Raw genomic sequence first — 18,380 nt, 5'->3', positions numbered from 1 at the left:
GAACATCAGTGAAATTGATTGCGTTCACAAATCTTTTTAAAAATTCACCGAAGGAATTCCGCGAAACGGGTGTAAGCTGCAGATACCTCTGACCCTGGCCCGATTATGGCGGAGGCCACTTCCACCTGAATTATGCCGCCTTCTCTTCTCCTCGAAAAATGGCCGGATGATGCCACTGATTCTCGCCGGCGATCGAGTTTCAACGGTAACTGATAACACGTCTTTCATCGAGCCCGTCCGGGGAAAGGTGAGTGAAAGGAAGACGTAATGGCGAACAAAAAAAGCGAGAGCAAATAAAGGAGATTAAATGAAAATGAAAGGATAATCTGTCGTGCGTCAATAGAGCTTTTATATAAATACGATATTTCAAGATGACATTTATCATCGGAAATTAACGACAATACAAAGACCCAGAGACGTGCGAACAATTATAGCAAGGGGTGATTATCCATTTTACTTTATCTCGGTTATCGTCATATCTGGCGATATAAAAATACACGTTTTGAGTGCGTAAACACTCGCGGATTTCCGGAAAGAAAAAAATTATTTCATTCTCAGGCATTATTGACAACTTCGTCGAGGCATTCGTTCGCACACGACTTCTTATCATTTTTTTCTACCTCGCGAAGTGAGACATGTCGTGCTCCGGGGTGTATTTTGTAATTTGGAAGGGAAACAACATTCTTCAACTTCGTATTATGATACGTGAAAGTTGGCAGCATTGGTGCACATGGAGACACGAAGTGGATAAACGTGTATCAGGGATATGGATAAACGAGCGAATACTCGCGCATAAAAGCGCAGGACATTTGCCATCAACATGAAGAGAGATGAACCGAGAGATTTCTCCAGTTTAGAGTGGCAGTCGGCAATCACTGTAACCCCGTGGTTTAGACTACATCGAAGGTCGCCAAGTTTACTCCTTTGTGTCGATTTCGTCTTCGCGATTTTTCTCGTTTCCTTCCCGATCGCTTTATGAAACTGATTTTTGTCAAATCGAAATTCGTCTGTTGGACATTCTTGCAGAAGTGAAATTAGGTAATATTTCAGTCCCAACATATTCCACGCTAGGCTATGATATTGTTAATATATATATATATATATATATCTATTTCATATTTTTTTTCAAGCGCAAGACAAAATTCTCAAACAACGTAACATAATTTTTTCAAAAGCGAATGCACACAAAGAGTAATTTAGACCGCATCAAACGATTGTTTCAACAACTAATGATTTCCGAGACTTTCCTCAATCGTAACTGCAGAAATAATTCTCATGTACATGTCTAAGTGCTATAACATATGCGCAACAGACTTATCGTTTTTCCTGGAAAATTTCAAAGACACATGGACCTTGAGTGCTAACCACAGCGAAAAGGATTCCATGGACTTGATAAAGTACTACTGATTCTATCTGAACAGCAATGACTTCAAGTCCTTTAGCTCCAATGGTGCACACACACGCACGTCCCTTAATCTGGACGATGTGACAACTAACATCCGTGGGATAGGGTGCGTACAATCTACGAGTGAGACCCGCAGTTCAAAACAAGAAGGTAACGATAAATAAATGGAGTAACAAAACTTAATTGTTCTATTCCTAGGATCATCGTCGGGGCATTGACGTCACAAACCGGTTCACAATTTTATGATCAATTAGTTTTATCATGCGGGAAGAAAAGGAAGTTCTCGGAACGTTCTTATGGTTCCATTTGAATGAGAATTTTTCAAGTGATAAGAGAATATCTGGTTTAAAAATTTCGAGTCTGATGAGGACAATTGATAAATCGAACCACGAGTGGTACAATATTTTCAAGACCGAATGAAACATAAATACGTGAAGAACAATAATAATTCGATGGTGTCATAGAGACAAGAAAATTTCTGATTATTTTTCAGTTGTGTTTTCATAATAATATTGGAATTCTACCATAGAAATAATTACGATATCTTGTTATCCAACGAAGTCATTAAATGAAGTTTAATGCGTGTTGTAAACGAAGAGAAAAACTAAAAATTCGAATCAGCTGTTCGTTAATGCCAAATATTTCATTGTCAAGAGAAAATCGTACGCCAAATTTCAAATTGGTGAAGGAATTTTTTGAAATTTCTCGAATTGCGATGAGAAAATTAAAGTATAACCCGGGCTACTTCACCGATAAATAATCACTTGTTTATGCAAGACCTTGGGCCCGCGGTTATTCCCCTGTCGCCATAACGCGGGTCATAACAATGAAATTAAAATAAAACAAAGATAATTACGGAAGCTCTTACGATTTTTGGAGTCAACAGGTTCGCTCACTAATGAGCCTTGAAACGAATCATTCAGGAGCACAAGTATTTGCGTTTAACCCCTGTCATTTTTCTGAAAAACCATTTGATGACCCTCGTTTGCAATTATTCAAATGATCTCCCGCAATTTATGTCGTTATTAATTGATCAAACTTGATCAATCAATCAAATTCACAGTCTCGTATTCATTAAACATTTCTTTTTCCTCACTCGCTTCGCGGTAATTGACTGTCATTAAAGAAACGCGTTGGTGTACCGTATCTTCATATATTTTTCTGAACAAAAACATATTTTGAGAACTTCGTAATTTTTGATAATCGACTATTAAGGTGCGCGTAGAACAACAGATGTTAGACTTCACGATACGCAGAAGTATTTTTCGTTTATTGACATTGCCAATGACACAGAAACAGCGGCGATCACGTACGTTATCTACACCACGTGCGCCAATGTTCGGTGAAAAACCAACAGTTGCGAATTAAGATATTTGCTTTTGTTACGACGATAAAAATACTGAAGAGGTTTTCTGGTAGTACTTGAGCTGTTGCTTACGAACGGAAATTTTGCATTTGAACGATTTGGCGATTCTCTAATTTCAATCGCAAGTTAGCTAGAATGTTCTGAAAAATTCTAGACAATTCGCAATTGAAGATTAATTTTGAGGAAATAGTAGAAAAAATGCGATGATATTTGTAGCTAAAATCTGAATTTTCAACTTATGGTAGATATAATTATCCTTTACTTTGATGCGTCGCTTTAGCTCGATTGATTCAGTAGTTCCTGTTTTTCCAGTTTTCCCTCACTATCTCAAAAACTACTACCAGGATTTCAACTTTTTTTTCAAAATGCTCGTATCTGTGGATCCTATCTATATCGATCGGAATATTCACGTTTTTCGGGTAAAATGTCGAGATATCGCCGTTCATAGGTTTTATTATCACAAACGTTGTGAACATCATAAATTAACCAAAAATAGAGATAGCGAGTTAAAATTTGTACACTTGTAGCTCTCATAACATAAAAGACTGCTATTTTTGACGGGCACAATCAGCCAGGCGGTATCAGAGTTATTACACCTTTTGCGTACATGTATTTCCTTGAAAGTCTCATGAACCACTCAACAGATTTCAATTTTCTTTTTTCAAAATACTCGTCTCAGTGGCCACCGTACAAAGCTATGAAAATATTTATACCCGATGATGTTTTTTTATATTTTCAGTATTCTGTACTCAATAATTTTTTGAAAAATTGCAATAGCAAGTTAAAATATGGTATGACCGTAGCTTTTATGATCTGAAAGCATCAGATGTGGGATGGGCGCAATCCATTGGGTGGTTCTCGACTTCGGAAGCATATCACCAATCGAATTGGTAGAAATGAAGTAAAAAAAAATCCTGACGCGTGAAGTATGGATCATATCAGTTCTGTCGAATAACACTGATCGCCTGTTTGTTTTGAATTTGAAATGTTATCCTTCTACTTCATCAAACACTCATAAGCGAAACCTTGAATAAATTACGTCAGGTAATTACTTCAGCACTATTAAACTTTCAAAACAGTTAATGGCCAATGGCTGAGAAATTAAGTTAATTCGGTAAATTAATCCATATGTTGATATCATATTTAAAATAAAAATAACAGAGAAAACATTTTATACAAAATTATATCAATAAATCAGCATTAAATCCAGTTACAACAGCTTCAAATATTTGGAAATCGGGAATTAACTCAAGCAATTGAGTAGAATTATCTGGTCTTATCGAATTGAAACTCATGTACGGAAATAATTAATTAGAAACACGTGGAGAAGTCAGACAAAATTAACTGAGAATTTTGGACATTGATGACAAGAAACTTGTATACTTCTCTCCAGACAGTCCGGAGCATCGTCATCTGTTCCTCTCACGATAAACATTTTCATAAACATCGTGTGTAAATCTATTTATATCCGACCCCACCCACATTATGACTAAATTGATAGGAACAGGAACAATTGCGGCAGATTTTGTGGTTGACACTGTGGACTCACTCCAAGAGACAATGAGTGCCGTTTTCTAAATATAAACTCATCGCCCTCGGACTTCAGAATCCGAAGCGCCACGATGGTGTGACGTGTCGAAAATAACCATCCCTAGAATAGATTTGCACTCGACGAATGCCAAATGATGTCCGTAGAAAATTCATCCATCAGTAATGGTTGTGGGAGAAATTGGAGACCATTTCTTTTCTTTAGACTTGACATTTTAATTTTAATCTGTTGACTCTTTACTCAATTCCAACCGGAGAGAAAAGCCCCAGAAAAATTACTGTACCGGGCACCAGAATCGAGGTGCAAAATGCTAGATATTGGAATGTGTTTAAGAGCATAAATTTTGTAGTAAATTTTGCAATTAATGATTTGTAGCTTCCTACAATTTCCGAAACGGCGCTATAAAATTTGAGTCTATCATTTTTTATGAGTTGAAATGAAAAATCCTTAAAAAATTGATATAAATCCTTTAAAAATTTCTGTCTAGATCAGTTTATTTTATTGTGCCTTCCTTCATTTTTTTGAAGAGCAATTTGTCGTTAACTTATTTAAATTGATTAACGATGAACGCCAAATATATCCCATTATTGCCGAAGTTGAATTCTTTCGAGGGACTTGTTGCATCAGCCGTTTGGTGTCGATCTCCTTGTCGCTCTTTTGACTCTGAATTTTTACGAGACTGACATAAAAGTTTTGATAAGCTAGTAAAGAAATTTTAGTGGGTGCAGTGGCATCGATTACCTTAGAGTGTGGAAAAAAAATCTTCGAAGGTAATCTCCGCGGAAATCCCCACTGGATGAATTATTAACGCGGGGTATGACAAGTTCGATGTAAAAATCAAACTGAATTAACTCGAGAATATATGATAGGAAAGAATCGCGAAGGATACAACGTGATGCGAAATTTAAATCTTGACCACAAACTCATTCATCAAGATTGCCCACTAATTTTGACGTGATCTTTTTTGCGAAGTAATTAGCCATATGCTGCGGAGCAATTGCGAATTTTATACATTAAAAAACAATTCTGAAAGTCCAGAAAAGAAGTGGAAACTTCGTGCCAAATTTCAAGTTGATGTTTAAATTTTTTTTTCAAATTGTGAATTTTTACTTTTCCGATTGTTCTACATCATTTCCACCAAAATTAGAAAATCCAAAAATCGACCTTCATTTAAATTTGTAAGTCGATCTCCTTCTCATTAATTATTGAATCAACATCTGCCCAACATTGGACGGACATCCGTCCCGTAGTTGCCATGCATCAACTCTACACAGAGTTATAAATACTCAGGCTCCCAACCCCAAAATTAGTCATGAATCCATGAAAAATTCCTTAAAATCAACCTACTCCAGCGCGTCCATCCGCCCCTAACATATCTCCTATCAACAACACATTAACCAATAAACCCATCGAAGAATTAACCAGCACCACCCCACCCCCTCCCGCAAACTCTAATATGTTATCAAGAACCTCTCGCAAATACCACAAAATCCTGACAAAAAATGAAAAAATTCCACCCTCGAGATCCCTAAATTTCCGCTGACCCCCAGTCTCCCAAAACTGATAATTAACCAATTTTCATCCGCCATTTTTCGATTAGAATAACTCTCCCCCTCCCCCAATCCGCCATAACGATGAAATTAAACTTACATCTGGTTTAATTCCCCTTCCTCTATTGTGTCAAGTTCTATCTTTATCTCCGCAACCTCTATGTCTCGAACGCTGGGAGTCGCATCTTCAGCCGAAGCATTTTAATCAGTTCACTCGCTTGTTCGTTTTCACGACAAGCTGATCACATCTGTCTCCTTCCCCAGGAGCTCATTACCATATTATCTGCGTTAGAAGAAATAAAAGATAACAATTATTGTTGTTCCACACGTCCAAGCATTGATTTAATTGTGAACAGGGGGTACCTTTGCAGCGGGGCACTGTGCGTCTTCCTCGTCAAGGTGAACAACGATCATTGAAAAAATACAGAGACAATAACTAGTTTACGAAACTCGGGCAGTCGACGCACTGCGATCTCCTCCCCGCGCCCTCTCCTGTCGTTGTCGCTCAGTGTGGATTGGACCGTCGCTGCCTAGGCTCGTCTGCCGATGTTTGTTCGCATTTATCCAAGTGTATTCATTTCGTAAATAAAATAAAATAAAGAAAACAGTGGATCGTGGCTGACGAGAATAAAGACGGGGTGTGTGCTTGTGAGGAGCAATAGAATAAAGGACAGAGCGTTCGGCTGTTGGCTGTGTTAATGTATCTTGGCGTTGATCGAACGCCGGTTACTAAGCATTCGATCTTGTGTCGCGCATTCAATATTGTCAAAGTAGTGGACAGTTGATGTTGACCGAGGGACAATTAGTACGACTTTTTTGGTGATCCAACACTGGTTACAAAGTATTCAATAGATTTTCCGGGTTTCTAACGATAATTATCGAGGGGTTAGTGAGAATATTGAAGTTGGTCGAGGGACAACTTGAGCAGCGATTTTTTTAACGGCTTTTTTGATCATCGGACGCCGGTTACGAACTGCTCGGTACGTTTTTCGTACTTTTATTGGTATTTATCGTGGGTTTAATGAGAGAATTTTTGTATCGACTTTTTTGGCGACCGAACGACGCTTTCACACTATTCGATACCTTTTTCGTGGTGTTTCTATAATTATCGAGGGTTGAATAGAAAAATCGAAGTTTTTTGGAGGGACAATCGCGACAAAAATTTTTTCATCGGCGTTTGTGGTGAATTTGAGACGGTGAAACAGTGAAGTTGCTGCAGAATGGCGGGTACCAACCAGGTGATGCAGTCACCACAGCCAAGGAACGAGGAAAACTCGGTGCTGAGCGTCATTGAGACCGGTGGCAAGGTCGAGGAGCCAGGGGAACAGGTGAAGCCCGTTGGAGTCATTCAATTGATGCAGGTAAGAGATGAGTTTAGTGCTTTTTGATTATGTAATCGTTGGGCGACCGTTGGCATTTGCCAGTGCGTCGGGGAGGGGATCGACTTGTGGGATTGCGTTGAGTAATGATGCAGTTGAGGATATCCAAGAGGTCTTTGGTTTTTTTTATTAAGCGAAATGTTTTTACGGTTGGTTTTCAGCAGATGAAATTTGAGGTCTCTTTGATATGAAGTTTCCGGACTTTTTCGAGGTGATATTATTCAAATTTGGATTTTGAAAGTTGACGAAGCATCGGGCAGGTTTCTTTTGCAATCGTCTTGAAAAATTGCATCTGCATGTTGGCAGCTCAATCCTTAGGAGTTGCCTTTAGTTATTCACAAAACAAATGTTTTTCATTTTTTTCTTCTCAGCAATTGGTGAATTCAATAATCGCTCTCAGACTCCCGAAATCTCCCTAATTAGACGTTTCATCGAGGAATTTTCCTCTCTATTTAATCGCCGTAATACATAACATTGATGAATTTAAAAAATACAAATTTTGATATATATATTTAATTAGCATAACAAGTATATGACACGAGCAACTGCTAATCACCCACGTATTGACCAATAGTCAACACCAGAGGAATGTGTTAAGTTGCTGGTTGAAAACTTAGTAAAAATCAATTGACGTGACTGAAATATAGTTATGCTCGGGTATGACATATCGGCAACAAATTTTTTCCTCCACCCATTCTGCAATTTCATTTTATCGTAGTTTTATTTCTACTCATTTTATCTGGTAAACTTTGATTTCGCGTTATCGGAGATAAAGTCCGGTTTTCAAGTGTGTGTTCAGGGGCTACACCAATATTGTTTGTTCAAGATTATCACCTATTTATGATATATCAGTCAGGCATCTGTTTGAAGAGGAAAAGAATATATTGAGTTCTTCGGATTTTATGAGCGAGGGGGGAATATTGGAAATGGAATATTTAAAATAACGAAACTGTGGAATAATTAACTTGAAATACTTTATTTGTTAATCACTCGGAAGACACATCCGCTCGTCACTGATTCGTTACAGGCACTAACATAAATAACAAAGAGGTATTTTGGGTTTTAAAACACGCGAAATTACTTTTTTGATTAATTAAAGTACTTCAAAATATATATCAGAATTTCCCTTCATATGTCGATTCAAGTAATCTTCTCCCCAATCAGGTTTATTGAATCTTAATTAGGATCAATTGCGAAATATTTTTAACCGGATGATTACGTCCCGAGAATTATTCACCAGAGGATTATACCTCGGGAGATTTTCACCGGGTGAAACCGAGGAAAATATAAGACTGATAAACAGACGCAGAATTAGACGTTCCATCTCACTCATCAATACTGAATGAAAAGAGAAGAACAAACCAACTGTGACAACTGTAATGAACCTCTTGCAATTGAACATATATTCCTTAGCAGCCGAGAGCACGATCAAACAAGACGAAAGCTATCAATAGGAAACTACTAACTAAATTCGTTACAGAACTCGCAAGGGGATGCACTCCGCATGCGAGAAAGCAATTAAGTATCTTGAATTAATAAAACTTATCAACAAATCTTGAACATATAAACTCCATTCACAGGTTAAAAAGTCCTTATATTTGCCTAGACTATTATTAATCCACCTACTAGGAACGAAAAATGCTCTTACAATTTAATTCGCAAATTTTGAGACATTCATGACGCCAATAAAATTTCCCAAAGTACGAGACGCCCTGAGTTGGCAATTGCGTCACAAGCCTGACCCGGAATTACGGTGTAATTTCCTGCGCTCGCAAATATCGATTGGTCCTCTCGGCGTGTCGGTGGATACCCCCTGAAACTGCGTGGGATGATATACACCCACGCAACATTTTAAATTACTGCATCCCCTTCGGTTACTATACATTTCTCCCCTCAAGCGTTTAATGAATTCCCGATGAACATCGGATACTAAATATTTATTCTAATCATTTCAGTAGTGATCTAAAATACCTTTTTCATATTCAATTTTACCTGTTATCAAATGGGCAATGTCGGCCGAATGTTGGTTCAATGTCGGCACAAGTTTATATGATAAATTAGTGGCAGTTGAAAAGAACTACTTACTTGTTAATATCACAAATAGTCATCGCAAATCATTAATTTTGATATTTTATTTGGCATTAAGCAAGGTCCATGACGTCGTAAATCCTGGACCCATTGGAGTACACCTGTCATTTTACGAAAAGGTTAAGCACTTCGTTTCATACTATCCATTTCTAATATAGCGCCTTATAAATAAAATACGCAGGGGCTATCGAAATGCCAAATAAACAAAATCTGTCCAGGGGAAATTAATTATGAGGGGATTAATTTTTGTTTTGACCAGGCCGGGATCCAAAATATTATCGGTACGTTAATAGTAATATTTACGCATTATTTATAATAATGAGTATATCATTATTATGTCAGTATATAATTATTATTGTCAGAGTAATAAATGTTTGTAATCCATAATAAGTACTACAACTCGTAAATAGTAATACATAAGTATATAGTACTTAACACCAGTTTGAATTTAATCTATATACGCACATGTACTTGCTTTTTTTCAAAGAAAAGAATTTAAAAATTCAATTGAGAATATGAAGGGGAGGCAAACTCTGGATAAATTGATCGTTACGAGAAGGGCGAGACGGAAACTTGTTGCTTCTTCGCTGAAATTCAACCTTGACCGACTGCCGAGGGCGTCGGGTTCCAAGGCCCACGATTTTATACCTAAAAACATATGTGCCCTTGGAGAAAGGCACTCGGTGAGCGTCTGTAGGTGAATAAATGTATAACGGTTTTTGCAATTGTCCTCTGGCCCTGAGACAGACGATATTATTCCTGAGAAGAGTTTTCATGCAAATGCTGTAGGATAATTCAATTCTATTCAACCATTTGAGTGAGGAAATTACATTTATTATTGAGGTGTCAATATTCAATTAAACGAACGTCTCTGGCCTTCTGGATAAATTCATTTTGGTGCTTTTAGACGCCGTTAAGAGATACATTGGGGATTTTAATAATAAATAAATCTTATCTACAGATTTCAACATTTTAAATGATACAAAAAGAAGGAAAATTCCTCATTCCACTAATAACATTTTTATTTTTCTGCATTTATGTTCAACAGTTTTATCCTAATTAACAACGACACCGATCACTTTTAATTCATGAACTACGACGCTCTTAACGATTTTACCATACCATTCTAATCAGAAATATGATCATTAACGTCATGACGATTTACTATAAATTTGTGCTGTTGAATTAATTTTTTCAGTTCAAATGTCATAATTCAATGCGCTTTTATTATCGTACCTTGAATTCAACGAGCAACAACTATTATTTATTCATTTCTTTTTTAATGTGTAATCTCTCTCACTGATGATCGCAACGAGTAATTAATCATGAAACGACAAATGAAGGAGCGATGACTCATCGGATCGAAAGCCGGAACATTTAATTTCTTTTTTTTTGTGCAATTTCGTTTTTTATCTCGGTGTTTTCGGTCTCTTCATCGATCTCGGTCTCGAGAGTGCGCTCGAGGCTTGTATTACCATCAAATTGACCATTCATCTCGCGATGAGTTAAGTCATCCCACATGATGTCTTTGTAACACTCACCCGCACAACGCATAACACAATTCAGGAGTGAAGTGGTAAAACGAGTTGAGTTGACTCATCTCAGCGTCAAGTTTTTGAGGAGTAACTCATAATGTAAGAGAGATGGCGGAATTTTTGTAATTAAATTTGATGAAGAACCGAGGATTTTCTGTTTTTTGGATCTTCGGGAAATCTAGAATTCTGCTAATGACTTGGATGACTATGTTGATGATTTCCAGGATCATGTACTTAATTCGCTCTAAAAAATCTTCTAATCAAAATTTTCCTGCTCCCTAGATTTTCAGATATTCGTGAAAAACCAATCAATAGTTGAAAGTTACTTATCTCGTTTTACCACTTCGCTACTGAATTTCTTCCGCGTAGAATGCATGCGATGGTACAAGGACGCTCAGATTTTTCGCTGAAAATTCTTGATGCCTTCGTAATGGTCTATTAATACAGCGGGGATTATTCGGGGAGAATTTAGCCTGCGTTTTTATAACTTGTTTAACATTTTTTGACTTCGGATTTCGTAACGGTGGTATTTTTAACCGAAAATTCAGGAAACGACGGGTTTGGCATAATTTTGCGTATTTATTATCTATTTTCGAAGGAATTCGACAATATCCTGAACATGCATTCTATTAGAGTATAATCGTATGGCCCTTTTATTTATAAATATTAACATTGAGATGGTAAAAAGTCGCAAATTTTTTTTAGTTGATTTTAATCATTTGTTTTTCATTTTAAATATTTAATTTACGAAACATCTATGTTATTTTTTTTAATTCACCCAAATTTGGTTATATTGTTTGCCTTTTATCCCAAAGTTCTATAAATCTTCCATTCGCAAGAAAAAATCGCTTGAAGAATCCATCAGTATGAAAATTCAATCTCTAATATCGCATACCAAAGGAACGTAGATTTTTCATTAAATACAACCAACGACGGCAATTGCTGAATATCTGATTGACAAAAGAAGCCATTAATGGAAAATTCATGCATCACGTCCGACTAATTCCCGCTATGAGCACTGACCCCCTTCCCAATACGCCAAATTGAATCGACAATTGATGGATTGATTCGCCCCCCGGGAATCGATCGATATTCCCTGATAGACGCAATAAATTATTGAGATTAATCGCCGGCGATTGGTTGCATTAAAGATCAGTGACGGTACAATACAGAGACGTAAATCCATCGATTGATATAATACCCCGGTTTTTCCAAAAATAAATGCAAACGTCGGAATTGAATGCTCGATAATGTCGTCAATTCCTTTGAAAAAAAAATTTATCGTAGGCCGAGATTTTTACAACTTATTTCCTTTCTTATCGCCCCCCGGTGTGCGCGTATGGTAGACACTGTCCCAACATGACGAACGGTTGATTGTCACGCAGTGACAGACTCGCCCGCGATTCCTCAAATGTACGACAATCATTTACCTCATTATTTCTGCGCCTAATTATCCAGCTTACCCTTTTACTAGTCTAACCCGTGAGCCTTTCCACCCAGAAAATGAATAATTACACTGCAGCCGATGAGGAAAAACACAGGAAAATGAAGATAAGAACAATAATACTAATAAGAGTGATAACACAATTGGTCAACCTGATAGAGATCACACACTGAGAGAAAAATATAGTTTTGCCAATCGCATTAGTTTTGGACAAACGAATGATCGAAATTTCCATTCGAAAATCCGGTTTGAATTCTTGTCGAAAGAATATTTAATTGGCAAAATTATATTTTTGAACTATATATTGAACGACATTTTTGTATCATTTGTTTATTGAAGAAATACAATCCCAGAATGACATTTTAAAAAACCAACAACAAAAGTGGTTTAATCTGTTGGCTTCTCGCCACCGGAAGGTCCTTTTGCTTCCCATGAGCTAAAAAACCCCCTTCTCTCATGATTTTGAATCGATTCCTTCCATCGAATTGTGGGGAAAAAGCAGAGGCTCAGCTCGTTGCTCGAAAAAGGTTTTCCTCCAACGACAATATTACCTATCTGACTCCAAATCCTTCTAGTGACTGAACCGGAGGCGATAAATCGCGGTCGTGTAACGGGGTAAAACAAGATGATTAAAAATTCACGATGACATATGGCGACTTCCTATCGACAGCGCGATACCTTCTTATGTCATCCTGTCGTGTCGCATTAGATCCAACCTTTTTTCCCCGCACATCATCGCGACTATTCGTTTCTATTGTTCCTACTTACCCACTGACCGTCATTCAGTCGCCATAACTGCGAATAAGAGGGACAAAAGTAACTTTCGACTTCGTCGAGAAATGCCGGGTGTGTCGATTTTTTTCCGCAAAGTCTATTGTGAATGAGTTTTTTCCGTCTTACTCGCGAAACAGTGCGTCATAAATTTAACGTCAAAATTTAACATGGGTGGATGATAAACGTGTGCAGTGGATGACGTCGGGATCTTGCAACGCGTCCCAGTTTGTCTTTCTGACGTTCTCTGGGGGCGATCAATGGGTCATTGCACCTGTAGAGGCGGCTGGAATAATTTAGGAATGTTCGATAGAGATCGACTTTTGAATATATCGATTTTGTCGTTCGAAAAGCCATTTTTCAATCGATATTTTCCACTTCGCTATATCAAATGTGGATGTATTGTATGTATGCGTAGGTATATCGATATTCACATTTAAAATCTCTTTATTTTTGTTTTCAATGTTGAACATTCCCAGAATATTTTCAAATTAACAGAAACCTATGACTGATTCATCCAAATTCAACCCAATTTTTTCTCGCCATTTTCAATCGATTCTGAAGTTTTTAACTCGCGCCAAACGTGACAGAAAAAACTAGATGAAGGAATTTCGTGGCGTGGCCTTGAGCCACTCGAACTCGCTATCAATTCTCAACTTCATTTCGCCATCAAAAATACCCAAAACATTTTTTATTAATGAATTCAGTAAAAACAAAACGAAAATATTTAGACATAATGAGAGACAAAAAAATTCATTTTCGATGGAACCAATCTCGGAATGAGAGCAAAAAATATTTGAATGGAGTGAAAAAAAAATTGCTTTTTTTAACGATCATCATTCCCGATCCCGGTCAATTTATTCGGTCACACGAGAGAAGGCCGCACGACTCGATTGCGTGACCAAAGCACCGTCACGAAGTTACCGAAGTGAAAAAGAAAGGTGAAGAAGTGGAGAGGGGAAACTGGGTATATCAGCGGTAGTTGCAGTCACCATCAACGGTCGGATCGTCTTTACTTTTCTTCGCCCCCCTTCCCCAACATCCCTCCCCCCTCCGCCATCGTTTCACCAACCAACGGCTTTATGCACTGGATCTAAGCGCCCTCGTCGGGAATAATTTATGAAGCTAGTTTTCAGCACTGCAAACTGCCAACATGAAGTCATGAGGATCGAGATCGCGATCATTCGATAATCCCGGGTGAGGAGAAGTTTGAAATAAAAAAATGTAACCCATAACCGTGTGATCTCGTTAGTATCGTGGATCGACGGTGATTCCTCGAGGGCGACCGCGGTAGATTAGATTATCCGGGAAAATATGAATTGAATGAACTATTGGAAAAGGGAAAAATGTTGTAAATTTGATCGGTATCGCTTGCGGCTCACTTTCTATAAATTCTCGAGAGTTTCATTTCCTCATTCTGGATTAATTGTTTCTGGATGAATTATGACATCTAGTTTTTATGAAGATGGTCTGCCTCGTACTGGAAAATAAGCAGAAATAAATAATTGAATATTTTTAATCTTGAAGTAACACGATTTAGTAGAAAAATTCGTATAGAACTTCTATACGAATTTTTCTTTTCTTCATTGACCGGGTCCCAGGTAGGAATTGACAATTGGGTGAAGCCTGGACCAGTCTTGGGACCAAGACAAGCCCCGTCTGTTTCTGGACTCGCGTCATAGCTCGGGCCTAGCGTGGCATACGCTGGAAATGAAACATTGAATCGAGCTTGAGAAGTTCAGTTTGGCCCAAGGGTGAGGCCCAACATAGGCCCACCGGTATAAAGCAGGCCTGATCCAAGCTCATCTAATCCGAAGCCTGTCGTCACTCAGGCCTTGGAATTAAATAGACTGAACATCAAAATTGACAAACATCTCTTTTATTTTCTAATTTTATTATACCCTAAAAAACTCAGCAGAAATACACAATTCCCACTCAACAAAAACAAATATGTTATCTCCACATGTTGTATCATTCGACGAGTATTGGCAAGTTCCACTATATTTGCATGCAAAACACAATCTAAATGCAAAGAGTATTGACTCACCCCATCCCTTCGAATATTCACATGGTAAAATAATCTCGTTGGCTGGAGGCTAAAATCATCTGTCACTGGATTCTCTCCCTGACGAGGGACCTGATTTTTTCCCCTGAAAGTGTATTCACTCATTTTGCGACTCTCCACCACTGTTGATAATCCGTGAGTGTTAATTGACATGTCAGTGGTGTGAGGACATGGTGCCGTTGTTTCATTGAGATGTAGTAGGGACAGTTCGACACACAGTCGCTATTTGCGGATCAAGGTTCCCTCTCGAATCACATTCGACTCGATACAACGGGGTATATCTACCTGTCACAGGCAGTCATTCCTGAAAAATCGGATCTTTCATCATCGGTCTTCAGGGGCGAAGAAAGAATGACAAAAGCCAAGCACGACTTTCTTTGTTCGAGGAGAATATTTTCTTATTCTATAGAAAGCAGGAGGCAAAAAAAAATCTGTTCATCATATTACTGAAGGGAAAGACACTCGCGAATTACCGAATGTCGAGGATCGATTATTTTTTGTAATCGATAATCGAGGTGAACTTTGAGACAAACTTAGTACTTAGTAATCCCCGTGATTTGATGAAATTCGACCTTTCTCAGAATAACTTTACTCATTTGTTTTTTTAATTTTCGAAAAGACGGCCAAGATGACCTTGAGCACAGACACATAGGCACATGAAGCTTCTATGCGATTGTGACGTTACCATCAGTCAAAATGAAAAGAGACTGAAATGCTCGATTACTCGATAAATTTGTCAGTCACAGGAACAGCTCTAAATCCGGCGAATATTCCTCATTTCGTAATGACACACGTGTTTTCTAACGTAATCTCTGTGTACGTGCATTCTCTTTCCCAGTACTCTATCACACTTCCGGTCTGGTATTATCACCGTCGCAACGCCTCCGGATTCGCTCCGGTATAAATACATTCGCATAAGTAATGACAACATGTGTTATGGTCCAGGGCTTGAAAACCGTAGGATGTTGTGAATGTTGAAAAAGGTCACACCGATACGTAATCGTCGACTGCACACTGATAAAATTTTTCATAATCAGCTGTTGCGTGTATCTGATATTTGAACTTTTCTTGCTGATCAATAGAATGGAATTGAATAAATAACCAATTACTCAATTTCAATAGTCATTAGGATAATTCAGTAGTTAAGTGGTAAAACGAGATAAGGCACTTTTGACTGGTCACAACTTTTTGATGAATATCTCGAAATCCAAGGGGGATAGCAAAATTTTTATCGGAATCTTTTTTGCGCAGTAAATTGAGCACTACAATAAATGTTCTAATAAAAATTTTGCTATCTCTCTCGGATTCGCAGATATCGCTCAAAAACTCGACTCGGAAATGAGTCAACTTATCTCGTTTTACCACTTCGCTACTGAATTGTGGCATCATTACTCCCCATTCAAAAGCGAAAGTTGCAACAATTACAGTTGCAAATTAATGATAATTCCTCGTACATTGAACTACAAAGTAATGAATTCCCACTATCATTAAATTTTCATTGGAAATAAGCGTTAGATGTGACAAGTTTACTTGTAATATTGGTTGATTGATGGATTTATTGTTGATAAAAATTGTGATAAACAAATCAAATACTTTATGTATCACACGTTAATAAAATTAGAGGTGGAGCAATGGGGATATCACGTGTAGCCACATAACGTAGGTGTTCGGTATCTGGTAGAAAGGCGAGGCCTTGATATTTTGTTATAATCAAACGCAACATTATCTTTGGGAATGGGGAGGGCCGCAGGGAGGGAGGGGGGCTAAGAAGGTGATAGGCCTGTTTTTTTTTAATGTCTAGATGACAAAGTTGCTCACAGAAAGCCAATTGCGAAATAAATTAACAAAATTATGACTCGGTTGAAGATCGAAAAGGCCAAGTGTTTCACTGAAGTTTTGATTTTTGCGTTCACTCAGTCAGCGGATCATTAAAAATATTTATATTTTATTGAATGATGTAGGAAGTTGGTAAGGAGATACTTCCGCTTTCTTATTATTGAAAGAGCTATTGACAGCAAGTCTGTACAATGTAACTGGGTAATTATGGAAAATTACAGAAAATCTAATAACGTCTTTGTCTGGGGGATTGTTACATTGTATTCAGACAGTTGTATGTAGTCAGTATACGTACGAGGATGTGAATATATTAGATAATGGCATTCCATGACTCTCACTTTTCAGAAATTTAGTTTCTCGATTTGAAAACAAAAAGGAACATTATATTTTTGTAATGAATAATTATCGTTATTATTGATAATAATTAATGATTACTCTCAAAGACGTTTTTAAAACTTTATTTCGCATAATTTTATTTTTTTTGTATTTTTCGTCAATTGTTTAAGCAATTGTTGAAAAAAACTTTTCTGTTTAATGCCAGATCGTTCACATCTGTCTGAAAAATGGAGCAAAAAATATCTCAAAAAATTCTCATCATCAATGAACTAATTAGTCCGTTTGATTGCAATAAAAATTGAAATATTGACACTTGTTCAGCTCTCGAAAGAGTCGTTGATCCGTCAATATACTGAGTAATTCGTTACGAGACATTGTTTTTACGATTGTCATCGCGAATTGCAATTTTCTCGTCACACTGACTGTCGTAAATGACACACCGACTGTAGGAGTGACTAGAATATTTCTACGGATACAGGGGAATATGTAGATGAAAAAAAAAATGTACTATTAACGTTCACCGAGTCGACAAATTGATCATTGAACCGAATAACGCCGCGTGTCCCCCACACTAGAATTACGCAATTATCCACACGTACTCGGTGAACCGATAAGTTTCCATATGCCACGCGCTATTAGGATTCTTTCTATCTCCAATATTGCTTCTTTGATACTATGATTATTCATTAACGCGCGGATATTCAATAAATGACGATGACATTTCGCTTGATGGTCAGTAATTATTCAAAATTCCATTGCATTGACGACAGGCCCAAGATTGGTTGGCCTGGCTGATGGTGATGCCAACCTAGGGCCAACGTTACTTCGATAGGTCACCTCGAAGCCCGGTAGTGACCCAAGTTCATAGCCTGGTTCAAGCTTGTTGCCAGGCTTGGAACTTTCTAAGGTGGCTCTGACTTCAGCCAATGGTCATACCAATGGAGTCATAAAATTATGGAAAACTGATTGGAGTCGATTATTTATTGGTTTTATTTAAATAATCAACGGTTGTCTTATGCTAATGGTTGATTAATTAAATAAACATCACTTGCACAT

At 37.6% G+C, this 18,380-nt stretch overlaps 1 protein-coding gene and 1 long non-coding RNA gene across 3 annotated transcripts in view; one reads left to right on the top strand and one right to left on the bottom strand.

The window, feature by feature from the left end:
• Positions 1 to 6,395: 6,395 nt before the first annotated feature.
• The window catches only part of LOC135161840 (uncharacterized protein), a 78,349-nt gene continuing 66,364 nt past the window's right edge, over positions 6,396 to 18,380 (top strand). The window contains exon 1 of the mRNA XM_064119763.1: positions 6,396 to 7,231. Within this exon, the coding sequence (XP_063975833.1) occupies positions 7,091 to 7,231 (141 nt within the window). The 5' untranslated portion in view covers positions 6,396 to 7,090. The remainder of the gene's footprint in view (positions 7,232 to 18,380) is intronic.
• Positions 14,664 to 18,380, bottom strand: part of LOC135161333 (uncharacterized) — a 32,596-nt gene continuing 28,879 nt past the window's right edge. For both annotated transcript variants that reach the window (XR_010298764.1, XR_010298765.1), the window contains 2 exons: positions 15,135 to 15,456; positions 14,664 to 14,791 (listed from right to left, as the gene is read on the bottom strand). This is a non-coding gene — a long non-coding RNA (uncharacterized LOC135161333). The remainder of the gene's footprint in view (positions 14,792 to 15,134; positions 15,457 to 18,380) is intronic.

Source organism: Diachasmimorpha longicaudata, chromosome 4, assembly GCF_034640455.1.
Source record: "Diachasmimorpha longicaudata isolate KC_UGA_2023 chromosome 4, iyDiaLong2, whole genome shotgun sequence".
NCBI classification, from domain to species: domain Eukaryota; kingdom Metazoa; phylum Arthropoda; class Insecta; order Hymenoptera; family Braconidae; genus Diachasmimorpha; species Diachasmimorpha longicaudata.
This window is presented reverse-complemented; position numbering and strand designations above follow the sequence as displayed.